The sequence below is a fragment of the Coregonus clupeaformis genome, chromosome 15 (genome assembly GCF_020615455.1).
Source record: "Coregonus clupeaformis isolate EN_2021a chromosome 15, ASM2061545v1, whole genome shotgun sequence".
NCBI lineage: Eukaryota > Metazoa > Chordata > Actinopteri > Salmoniformes > Salmonidae > Coregonus > Coregonus clupeaformis.
In genome coordinates this window covers 63,876,034-63,888,007 of record NC_059206.1, presented here as the reverse complement: position 1 = coordinate 63,888,007, position 11,974 = coordinate 63,876,034, and the positions used below count along the sequence as shown (strand labels likewise).

The 11,974-nt window shown below is 45.4% G+C and overlaps 1 protein-coding gene across 4 annotated transcripts; it reads left to right on the top strand.

Annotated features, from left to right (window-relative positions):
• cpeb1b (cytoplasmic polyadenylation element binding protein 1b) lies at positions 1 to 11,525 on the top strand. Of its 4 annotated transcripts, none has more exons than XM_041859638.2 (12): positions 1 to 92; positions 427 to 547; positions 2,634 to 2,870; positions 4,423 to 4,655; positions 4,932 to 5,196; positions 5,296 to 5,409; positions 5,606 to 5,710; positions 6,126 to 6,262; positions 8,658 to 8,856; positions 9,251 to 9,345; positions 10,276 to 10,356; positions 10,584 to 11,525. In XM_041859638.2, the coding sequence occupies exons 1-12, from the start codon at positions 78 to 80 to the stop codon at positions 10,692 to 10,694; spliced, it is 1,713 nt and encodes a 570-aa protein (XP_041715572.2). In that variant the 5' UTR covers positions 1 to 77; the 3' UTR covers positions 10,695 to 11,525. The 4 variants fall into 4 exon arrangements, with proteins under 4 accessions (XP_041715572.2, XP_041715571.2, XP_041715570.2 ...); XM_041859637.2 differs by having other exon boundaries at positions 427 to 598; positions 5,606 to 5,695; XM_041859636.2 differs by having other exon boundaries at positions 427 to 598.
• The last annotated feature ends 449 nt before the right edge of the window (positions 11,526 to 11,974 follow it).

Below are 11,974 nucleotides of genomic sequence, written 5' to 3'. Positions count from 1 at the left end.
CTACCGGCTGCATTCATAAGTATGACCTCGACTTAGGTTACGGTTGTTTGAAACATTTCTGTTAGACGTTTCCTACCATGGCGTTTTCATTGGTAAGAAAAACCCAACGAATAGTTATATTTTCGCTCAATGGTTTTTGTCTTTCAAACAATAACAGTAGCACATGAAAAGCATATAGGCCTAGGCTACAATTAAAAGTAGGCCGCTACTGCTAGCCTAATAGGTTGCTAGCCTAAATCTATATAAAATGGACAAAAGCCAATATCGTGACTTTTTTTGCCTGAAAATGAATCTAGAATATGTATTATCCAGGGTGATCGATGTAGCCTACAAAGCCCTATATTTGTTAATTTAAAATGTAAAAAAACCTTAATTGAATTACATCAAAGTGATATTTTAACAAGTCTGTTCTCTTGTCATTTCTAGAAAGACGAATTTAGACCCCATGACAATTGGGCACCCGAATCACCAGCCTTGTCCACTTGCAGTAACGCGGACATATATCGTAGAATGAACACCATGTTGGGCAACTCTCTGGATTTTACTGGTGTGTGCACAACATCCGGCACCAAGGGAAAGCTAGACATGCTCCTGACCGGTAAACTCTTTCTCGCTGCACGTGTACATTGGGATGACACATTGGTATGCTTGTTGTCAGTGGCAGTAAAGGGGAAACTATTAGCATACTAAACATACAATTTCCCTTTTTTAATGGCTAAAGTTTTGTAGTCCACACCACAGCTTTGTCATAATTGTGGGAACAGCTGATTCATGCTGCACCGTCTGCAGCATTGCAGCACTTGTAGTCTAAGCTTTCCAGAGCTTGAGGTCTTTGCCAAGACTCTCACAGACACTGCAATTCTACTGTATTTAACCTGATAGATTTCTTTTAAAATCAGTCAGTACTCACTAGGCCACCAAACTTGGTCACTTTTTAGTTTTTAATGAATTGACAAGATAATTGGATTATAATTTGTAACATTGTTACACTCCTAGTTCTTAATATAAGGCAAATGCAACTTGGTCTCAGAGCATTTCGTATTCTGTAAGTAAATCCGAGACACTCCATTTAATGTTACGATTCGTATGGTATGTATTAATTCGTTGATGTCATCACCTATTTTGGATGATATGTTACAAATTTGTAAAACGCACAATGTGACGAATTTGCAAAACTGTACAATAATTACCAATTTGCTAAATGTATGATATGTTATGAATTTTGGCTAGGTGGCTAATGTTAGCTAGCTGGCTAATGTTAGCTGGGTTAGGGTTAAGTTTAGGAGTTACATTAAAGGGTTAGGGGAAGGGTTAGCAAACATGCTAAGTAGTTGGAAAGTTGCTGAAATGTTAAAGTTGTCAGTGAGATTTGAACTCACAACCTTTGGGTTGCTAGACGTTCGAGTTATACGCCAACCCATCGACCCCGACCAACCACGTTAAGTAACCATTTGTCTTATGTAACCGTACCAAACATGATATCATACTAATTTGCTTCCTGGATTTACATTTACTATATTACGTCTAGTCTGACACCAGGCTGCAAAATGTCTTACACTTCAATTCAGTTGGCATCAATGGGTTTTGACCACATTGTCATCCCTTTATTATGAACCTTCCATACAACTGTGTAACCAGACTTGGCCATATTTTAATTATCACAGGCTAGTATAGTTGGTTTTTATGCTGAAATGTTGAGATTTTCTCAAAACAAGTCATTTTATAATTTTGATTTACTTGCACATTTTACACAGGTTACAACAATCACTCCTTGATGAGATTGGGTGTAAATGATGCATTGTAAACTATTGAGTCAGTCGGCGATATTAATCCAGCTAGAAACAAAGCTTCAATGATGACATATCCCCCTCCACCACCCCTCTCCTCTGCCCTGCCTGGAGTTGCTGAATCAGGTCTGTAGCTAGCAGTTGGAGGCTGTCCAGCCCTGAAGTGCGACGGGGCAAGCTGGCGGTGCAAATCACCCCGTCCTCCTACTTCTGATCAGTCAGCTGCTGTTACTATAGCTTCTCTGTGTGACACTGGCAAATCTGGGAGGGTGGGCCAGCCAGCTCAATACACCAGGGATTTCTGCTCTGTGCCCCCTCCTCCCCTGCAGCTAGCGTACTACCACACCCCTCTCTCTGCTAGTCACCCTCCCTCTCTGCCTCATCTCTCTCTCACTCTCTGCCGGCTCACTCAGGAAACTAGGCTAGAGCCACTGTTAGCAGCAGCTGGCTGCCACCGCCAACACTGACAGACGCTGTGCCGGGGGAGTTCTATCAGCCTGCGAATATCTCCAACTGGAATTTTTCATTACCCAGTTAGAGGAAACGGAAGGGGGGTGGCAGTGGAGCTGATGTCATTAGCAGGGGGGTGCGAGTGAATCAGCAGTCAGGTCACATGCTAAGTCGGTCAGTGATGCAGATGGAAATGCATGGCAGTTGCACCGGGCACAGTCGCAGCAGGTTCGCCCCCTGAACACAATGCAGGGAAGGGTCGCTACAGTCTGACTTCATTTCTATCAGTAAGATTTTGTTTTTGGGAAGGAGAAGCCATTTCACTCGACACCCTCTTCCCTCAGGCAGATGCAGGGTGCCTAACTGTTCATTCGCTCTCTCCTCGTTCGTCCACAGACCTGCAGGAATCGGAGCTGGCTGCAGTGGGCAGCAGGATGCTCTTCCCCAGCAGCAGTGTCGGTGGCAGCGGAGGCTCTCCCCACGAGGGCTCCTCCAGAGGCCTGCCAGATGTCAACGACCTGGGTCTGGGCCTCCAGTCCCTCAGCCTGTCCGGCTGGGAGCGCCCCTGGAGCAGCCATGACACGGACGCACACACCACCGCTGCTTCCCAGGCCCACACCAGCTCTACCTCCAGTGAGTACTGAAATACTTCCTGTGTAGTGAATACTTACTGTTGACAATGTGTCAAATGAAGTAAAGACAGGAAGTACATTAACATAAAGGCTTTGACTGTCCTGCTAGTTCTACTGTACTACCTGTTCCAATGTGCTGGGAATAGACTGCTAGTGTCTAGTCCTACTTCACATTGGATATAGTGAATACTATAGCCTATGTAGGTTTTTGTGTGGCGTTGTGCCAATGTAACTTGCTCTGGTTTTGAGACAGTATCCTGCATTCTCAGTAATGACTTCAGTTCAGATGTCAGGTGTTGGCATCTGAGGTGTTTCTCTTGGGTTTGGTCTGAAGTATTTGAATGATTTGATACTGAGCTATTGTCATCCCTAGATGGAGATCTGTTTCATCAGGCTGTTGTAGTGAATGATGTGGCAGTTTGTCCGTCGTCTGAACCTGCTGTTTATGTCCACAAACGGGGTGACCCTTTCATCAACTTGTTTTTCAGATATTCAGCAGGGTCCCTGCTTAATTGACTTGTTAAATTCTGCATTTTCCCCTAAAGATGAAGGCGTGAATGTACTTGCCTCAAGCACCTTTTACATAATTATTTGTCTTGGGGAATATTCTATTCAATATTGTCTTACGTAGTATCTCATTTCATGTTTTAGCTTAATGACATTCCCCTGCCTCCATGCAGTGTCCCTTCCCCTCTCACTTTGTACTGACCCAGTTCTTGTGACGAGATTGAATCACAACATATCCATACCGTCCCAGACACAACCTCGTTAACAGCACTGCCCACTGGGACCGCTACAGACCCACAGTATATATTTGGCGTGGGTGTCAGCTGATCCTGTCTGCGTTGTCAGCCCAGCCCAATAATCAGGGCTTGCCAAGCTCCTTACAACCAATAGTGTTTTAATGCAGTAGGTTAGTGACCATGCTAGTTGTTGTGATGGGGCGTTAGACATATAAGTTTCATTATGGAATATTGCATAACAACTATAACAAGACATGAGTCTTTTAACCTTGCCTTGTTCTCTGGTTTTAGCCTTATGGTGTATTATCTCAATCCTTTCAGCGTCTTGGCACCAGGAGTTCAATGAAACTATTTAGTAATGTTTTAAAATGGCTCTGCTTGGCTGATCGGCTGAAATGCTGAGTCTGTCTAGTCATAGTCTTAGAAACTGGCAGTGTGGCAGAATTCTAATCTGGAATGGACAGATGGCCACTATGCTAAAGCGTAATGGTTTACCAGTCACAATTGCTCACTCGGAAGCATCCATTTTGTAACCAGTTGATTAAAAATGGGCTCCCAGAATGTTCCTGTTATTGACAGTGTGGGCCCTATAGCATAGTGTGGATTCCCTATACATTAGAAATGAGTCACATGAAGATCATATCAGGTTTATTTAACTATCTGCTGGTTTTATGTTCTCCTAATCTGGGAGCTGTGAAATGGATGATCTAGCAGGTAAAGTGTTTAGTGCTGGTTGAATAACCTTATATCAGCTTCAGCCTCTGATGCTGCTAGTTGGAAGATCTGACAAACATGCTGTTGTGGTCTCAGTGCTGGACATGCTGGGCAGTCCCCTGGGCCAGATCCTGGGCAAGCCCCTTGGCTACCACCCCCCCAGCGAGCCCATGGGCACGGCAGCTGACTTCCTGGAAAAGTTCCCCGGCATGGCGCGCATGACCAGCCGTCTGGACTCTCGCTCCTTCCTGGACTCGCGCTCCAGCAGCCCTGTAGACTCTGAAACCAGTGGCTTCAGCTCCGGCTCGGACCACCTCTCAGACCTGCTCGTAAGTATCTGTGTACGTGGGGGGGGGAAGTGGGTGTACGTTTGTAAACTTGGGAAGTGGTTTTTGAATTGATGTAATTTACAGTGATATGCATTTGACATTTCACTCAATGATTGTCGCGGTTTAGATTTTCATGTTCATTGTTGAGGGTTAGACTTTTAGTTTGTTGATCAAGGTCATATCACATTTTGTTTTGCCACAGAGCAATTTATAAAGATTTATGGCCTTTCTGCTGATCTGAAGGAATATCTCCTGTAACCCCCTCCCCCTGACCAGTCCTCCCTGAGGATCTCTCCCCCCCTACCTTTCCTCATGTCCAGCATGCAGAAGGACTCTATGAGGCTGAGCTCTCTGGGCTCCAGGCTGGACTACCAGGACCACGGCTCCCCTCTCACCCCACCGCCCAGCGCCACCAGCTCTGCTACGGCCCTGTCCCGCCGCTGGCCCGGGGCATCAATATGGCCAAGCCTGGACCTGCTGGATACTCCCGACGACCCCTTCAGCATCGAGAGGGAGGCCCGCCTGCACAGGCAGGCGGCTGGTATGGGACAACAATGCTAACACGTTGAGCTTTCTTTTTAATCTATACGTCCTTGTGTTCTACTGCTGTTAACCAGCTCAGTCTTGACTATCCCTTCAGCTGTAAATGAAGCCACCTTCACCTGGAGTGGACAGCTGCCTCCCCGCAACAACAAGAACCCTCTGTACTCCTACAAGGTCTTCCTGGGTGGAGTACCCTGGGATATCACTGAAGGTACGGCTGTTTGACCAGCTCCATGGCATTAAATTGGCTCTAATTTGATCTTATTTTAGTGTGGACGCAAATTTGGAAAGGGAGGAACAATGTTAAACAATCTTGAATCAGATTGGTTCACAGAACACTATTTCTGTTTAACTGACCTATTACTGGTCTTTGACACCTTCTGCTGACCCTTTGCTCTTCTCTCCAGCTGGTCTGATCAACACTTTCAGTGGCTACGGCCCTCTGAGTGTGGAGTGGCCCGGTAAGGATGGCAAGCATCCTCGCTGCCCTCCCAAAGGTAATATGCCCAAAGGTAATGACAGGCTGGTAGGATATTTACTCTTCCTTACGGTTCTAAGGTGGCACAGTGGTGGGCACTGGGCAGGTAGTGGGACGGTGAGTTTAGACAGAAGTGTACTTGGTCACTCAATGGTTCCAACAAACCCTACTCCACACACACGTGCAAGAAGTGGAATATTCTGGGTTTCTTGGTCTACCATGTTGAGAATGATTTTGAGCTGCTCACCTCGCTGGCTTCAGAATGGAGGTCAGAGTGGATTGTATCACTTGAGGACTCACTAACAATTGAGAATAAACAATGAGCAACACGTATTGGAATGTCTTCGCTCACATCCACCATATTATTACTCTTGACCCATAATAGACTAGCAAACTCACTACGTCTGTCAGTTGGCTTGGTGTTCACGCTCTGCTGTGCTCTGCTGTAGGCTACGTTTACCTTGTGTTTGAGAACGAGAAGTCTGTTCGTGCACTGCTCCATGCCTGCACCCAGGACCTGCTCCACCCTGAGGAGAACGGAGAATACTACTTCAAGATGTCTAGCCGCAGGATGCGCTGCAAGGATGTGAGTGGGGGGAGGGGTTCTTAGTGACTGCAGCCAGGGGGTTTTGACAAACTGCGTTCAAATTCTCTACCCTTCTCCCAGAAGTATGCGCCTTAATAAAAATACTTCTGTTTAAACTAGAGATCTGCCAACTTCTGTCTGTAGTGTCCGAACAATTTGAGTCTCTCTCGAACACATACATGTTGGTTGTTTTGCTCTAGGACACCCACAAGACTCCTCTGAAGGTGCCCGGTTACAAGTAAAAAAAAATGAATGGAAGTACAGTGGGGGAACAAGTATTTGATACACTGCCGATTTTGCAGGTTTTCCTACTTACAAAGCATGTAGAGGTCTGTAATTTTTATCATAGGTACACTTCAACTGCGAGAGACTGAATCTAAAACAAAAATCCAGAAAATCACATTGTATGATTTAAGTAATTAATTTGCATTTTATTGCATGACATAAGTATTTGATACATCAGAAAAGCAGAACTTAATATTTGGTACAGAAACCTTTGTTTGCAATTACAGAGATCAGACGTTTCCTGTAGGTCTTGACCAGGTTTGCACACACTGCAGCAGGGGTTTTGGCCCACTCCTCCATACAGACCTTCTCCAGATCCTTCAGGTTTTGGGGCTGTCGCTGGGCAATACAGACTTTCAGCTCCCTCCAAAGATTTTCTATTGGGTTCAGGTCTGGAGACTGGCTAGGCCACTCCAGGACCTTGAGATGCTTCTTACGGAGCCACTCCTTAGTTGCCCTGGCTGTGTGTTTTGGGTCGTTGTCATGCTGGAAGACCCATCTTCAATGCTCTTACTGAGGGAAGGAGGTTGTTGGCCAAGATCTCGCGATACATGGCCCCATCCATCCTCCCCTCAATACGTTGCAGTCATCCTGTCCCCTTTGCAGAAAAGCATCCCCAAATAATGATGTTTCCACTTCCATGCTTCACGGTTGGGATGGTGTTCTTGGGGTTGTACTCATCCTTCTTCCTCCAAACACGGCGAGTGGAGTTTAGACCAAAAAGCTCTATTTTTGTCTCATCAGACCACATGATCTTCTCCCATTCCTCCTCTGGATCATCCAGATGGTCATTGGCAAACTTCAGACGGGCCTGGACATGCGCTGGCTTGAGCAGGGGGACCTTGCGTGCGCTGCAGGATTTTAATCCATGACGGCGTAGTGTGTTACTAATGGTTTTCTTTGAGACTGTGGTCCTAGCTCTCTTCAGGTCATTGACCAGGTCCTGCCGTGTAGTTCTGGGCTGATCCCTCACCTTCCTCATGATCATTGATGCCCCACGAGGTGAGATCTTGCATGGAGCCCCAGACCGAGGGTGATTGACCGTCATCTTGAACTTCTTCCATTTTCTAATAATTGCGCCAACAGTTGTTGCCTTCTCACCAAGCTGCTTGCCTATTGTCCTGTAGCCCATCCCAGCCTTGTGCAGGTCTACAATTTTATCCCTGATGTCCTTACACAGCTCTCTGGTCTTGGCCATTGTGGAGAGGTTGGAGTCTGTTTGATTGAGTGTGTGGACAGGTGTCTTTTTACAGGTAACGCGTTCAAACAGGTGCAGTTAATACAGGTAATGAGTGGAGAACAGGAGGGCTTCTTAAAGAAACTAACAGGTCTGTGAGAGCCGGAATTCTTACTGGTTGGTAGGTGATCAAATACTTATGTCATGCAATAAAATGCAAATTAATTACTTAAAAATCATACAATGTGATTTTCTGGATTTTTGTTTTAGATTCCGTCTCTCACAGTTGAAGAGACGCTATGATAACAATTACAGACCTCTACATGCTTTGTAAGTAGGAAAACCTGCAAAATCGGCAGTGTATCAAATACTTGTTCTCCCCACTGTATATATGGAAATAGTTTACTGCCTAAAAGAGGTTAAATGCATGTAAAACATGGTCGTTTCCTGAGCTTTCATATCTCTGATATAGGACAGACACTTCAGAACAAACTTCCTTTTTTTGGGGGGGGGGACACTGTCTGTTCCATGTAGTGAATCTGTTATTCAATGTGTTTCTATGGGCTAATAGGAGGAATGCCAAATTCAATGTTTCATCAAATCATTTTTATTATTATTTTTGATACTTTAGGGGGTCTTAAATCAAATGGCTAAATGATCCTTGGTTATGACCATCTTTAAAAAAAATCCATATGTTAGCTTAGTAGATGAGCTAGTTCAGGGCTACAACAAAATTGTGAAACATCTGGGGGTCCCTGTTGAGGTTTTGAAAACCACTGGTTTAGTGTGAAAGGGCTCGGAGGCAAATATTTCATGTGAACATAGGATATCCACAACCAAACGTTTCACATTACATGTGAAATGTTGAGGAAGAAAGACACTGCTAGACTATTGCGACCCTTGACCCTCTTCCCCTTCTCTCTGATCCCACAGGTGCAGGTGATTCCCTGGGTGATCTCGGACAGTAACTACGTGCGCTGCCCCTCCCAGCGCCTGGACCCCAGCAAGACTGTGTTTGTGGGCGCTTTGCACGGCATGCTCAACGCAGAGGCCCTGGCCAGCATCATGAATGACCTGTTTGGCGGAGTGATGTATGCTGGGATTGACACCGACAAGCACAAGTACCCGATAGGTGAGATATTCCTCATTACTGTTGAAAGACTGGCACCAACTAGCCATGACTGTAGGATTATATTGGTTGATGTAGCTTTATTGTGAATGTCCATGGGGTGTGTTCTGGAACTGTCTGAAATGCAGCGGTCATTAAGGGTGTAATGTACATTGACAGGTTCTGCATTGCTTGCTCTTTGGGGTTTTAGGCTGGGTATCTGTAGAGCATTTTGTGACAACTGCAGAGGTAAAAAAGGTTTATAACATTTGAGAAGTAGCCTATTGCTGTCTGGGTTTGACCTTGCGTTGAAGACTGGCTGGTTCCACTCACTGAGTTCCAGTTGAGCTTTTTATCCAGTAGAGGGGGTGGTAATGGTATCAATCCTTCCCTTTCACCTGAACCTCATAATGTACAGGGTCTGGGCGTGTCACCTTCAACAATCAGCGCAGTTACCTGAAGGCTGTGTGTGCAGCGTTTGTGGAGATCAAAACCCCCAAGTTTACAAAGAAGGTAAGAGCCGAATGCGCCTGATTTAAGACTTGAACAGCAGTGACTGCTTTCAACTATACTGAACAAAAATATAAATGCAACAATTTCAAAGATTTTACAGAGGTTAGAGTTCATGTGAGGAAATCAGTCATTCATTAGGCCCTAATCTATGAATTTCACATGACTGGGAATGCAGATCAGTCTGGTCAGATGCCTTATTAAACAATGGGCTTCACAATGGACCTTAGGATCTCGTCCGTCACTATTTTTGTGCATTCAAATTGCCAATTGATAAAATGCTATTGTTTGTCCGTGGTTTATGCCTGCCCATACCATAACCCCACCATGGGGCACTCTCTTCACAACGCTCGCCCACACGATGCCATACACATGGTCTGCGGTTGAGACTGGTTGGATGTACTGCCAAATGCTCTAAAACGACGTTGGAGGCAGCTTATGGTAGAGAAATGAACATTCAATTCTCTGGCAACAGCTGTGGTGGATATTCCTGCAGTCAGTATGCCAATTGCATGCTCCATCAACTTGACATCTGTGGCATTGTGTTGTGACAAACTGCACATTTTAGTGATCTTTTGTTCCAGCACAAGGTGCACCTGTGTAATGATAATGCTGTTTAATCAGATTCTTGATATGCCACACCTGTCAGGTGGATGGATTATCTTGGCAAAGGAGAAATGCTCACTAACAGGGATGTAAACAAATGTGTGCACATTTTGAGAGAAATAAGCTTTTTGTGCGTATGGAACATTTTCAGGGATCTTTTATTTCAGCTCATGAAACATGGGACCAACACTTTACATGTTGCGTTTTATATTTTTAAGTGGATTATGGCTTATTATTGAAGAATTCAGCTCCTCTAATTGGGCTGTGTAATTATTCCCTTCTCTCAATGGTCTGAATACTAAGCACTGTGATAATGTCCTTTCTCAGGTTCAGATTGACCCCTACCTGGAGGACTCCATGTGCCAAGTGTGCAGTCGCCAACCCGGGCCGTTCTTCTGCAGGGACCAGGTGTGTTATGACTTTGTTTTGACGTGAAGCTAGGAGTACAATTTCTGGTCTAACTAATCATGTTGAAGTATTTATATATCCACTAAGGCCTCCTACTAAGCCTTTATTCAGGAAGCGTACATTTGTGTAAGTGATAAATGTTTAGGAACATCAATGACGCACATGTATGTTCGCCACAGTGCACACAGAGCGCTCACTACTGCCTGGCTTGCCTGTGTTCTCCCCAGGCCTGCTTCAAGTACTACTGTCGCTCCTGCTGGCACTGGCAGCACTCCATGGACCTCCTGAGCAACCACCGGCCCCTGATGCGCAACCAGAAGAACAGGGACTCCAGCTAGAGCAGAGGAGTCCAGCGAGGGGGTGGAGAGAGCCCCACACCTCACGGGTGAGGACACACAGAGGGCGTCCGCAGAGCACGAGTGTCCAGCTGCCCGCGACACCAGGGGCACCATGGCACTCCCACCAGGACTGGGGGAGAAACACTGTAGAAAAGTCTACTGCTGCACTTGCTACTTTTTGCTGTTTACTTGTTCACGTTGGCACTATGCACAGTGACCTTTTTGGGATAGTCAGGGGCCCCCACACTTCCTTATGCAGTTTCCCCGACTTGTGGCCAGACGAGACGTGATTCAGGCCAGGGTTCAGAAGTAGATGAAAATGCCTTGCTTTGTTTTTTTTTTCTTATCCTTACGTTTTTTTGATTTGTTTTACATGCGTTGCATATTAAGGAGCGATCATGCACGTCTCATTGCCATTCATTGGTAGATACCATACAGTGCCTTCAAATTGTTCCACCCCTTCGCCCCCACCCCCAGTTGGCTTACTGTTTTTCCTGTGCAAGCCAGCTGGTGTTTTTTACTTTGGAAGATGAGTTGGGCTTCATTTAACCAGTCGCATTTCAGACATTTTTACGCAGTTTTTTACTAATTTGTACACAAACGGTTTTAAGTCATGACAAGGAAATTTGGAACCGAATTCTACCTGGCGGCTTTTTAATTTTTTCCCTCCCCTTGGTTTTTCCTCACCCCAAAGTATTAGTCTGGGGCTGGTGGTAGATTTGTTCTCCCTACCGGTGTTCTACTGCAGGGGTATGCAACCCTGTTCCTGGAGTGTCGCAAGGTCTGCAGGATTTTGTTCCAACTAGGCACCACACCTGACCAACTGAGCTAATTGATCAGTTCAGTGATTTCCTAAATTCAACACACCTGGTCTTCTAGGTTGGTTAAAATCCAAAACATGAAGTGCCTGCGGCGCTCCAGGACCACCCCTGTTCTACTGAATGGGCACAAATAAAGGTGTTGAAGCATTACTTTGCTTGTGGTGTTGGGCCTGTTCATAAAGCCTAACGTTGCTGGACACTGCTTCAACTGGGTTTCCATCATGTTTTTCAATCAATTGGATGGATCTTTACTGAGACTGGAACGGACATTGACATTTTGATTGTAAGTTACGTAGTTTTATTGTTGCACTTTTTAATTTGCACTTTAGGAGAGGGTGGCAGTGATTTTTAATCACTGTTTTTGTACATGAACAGAGGGGCTCTGAGCCCAGATATGAGCAGCTGCTTGTTTCCTGTTGAATGTAGAACTTCCACTTTGCTAAAAACATACCAAGAGCT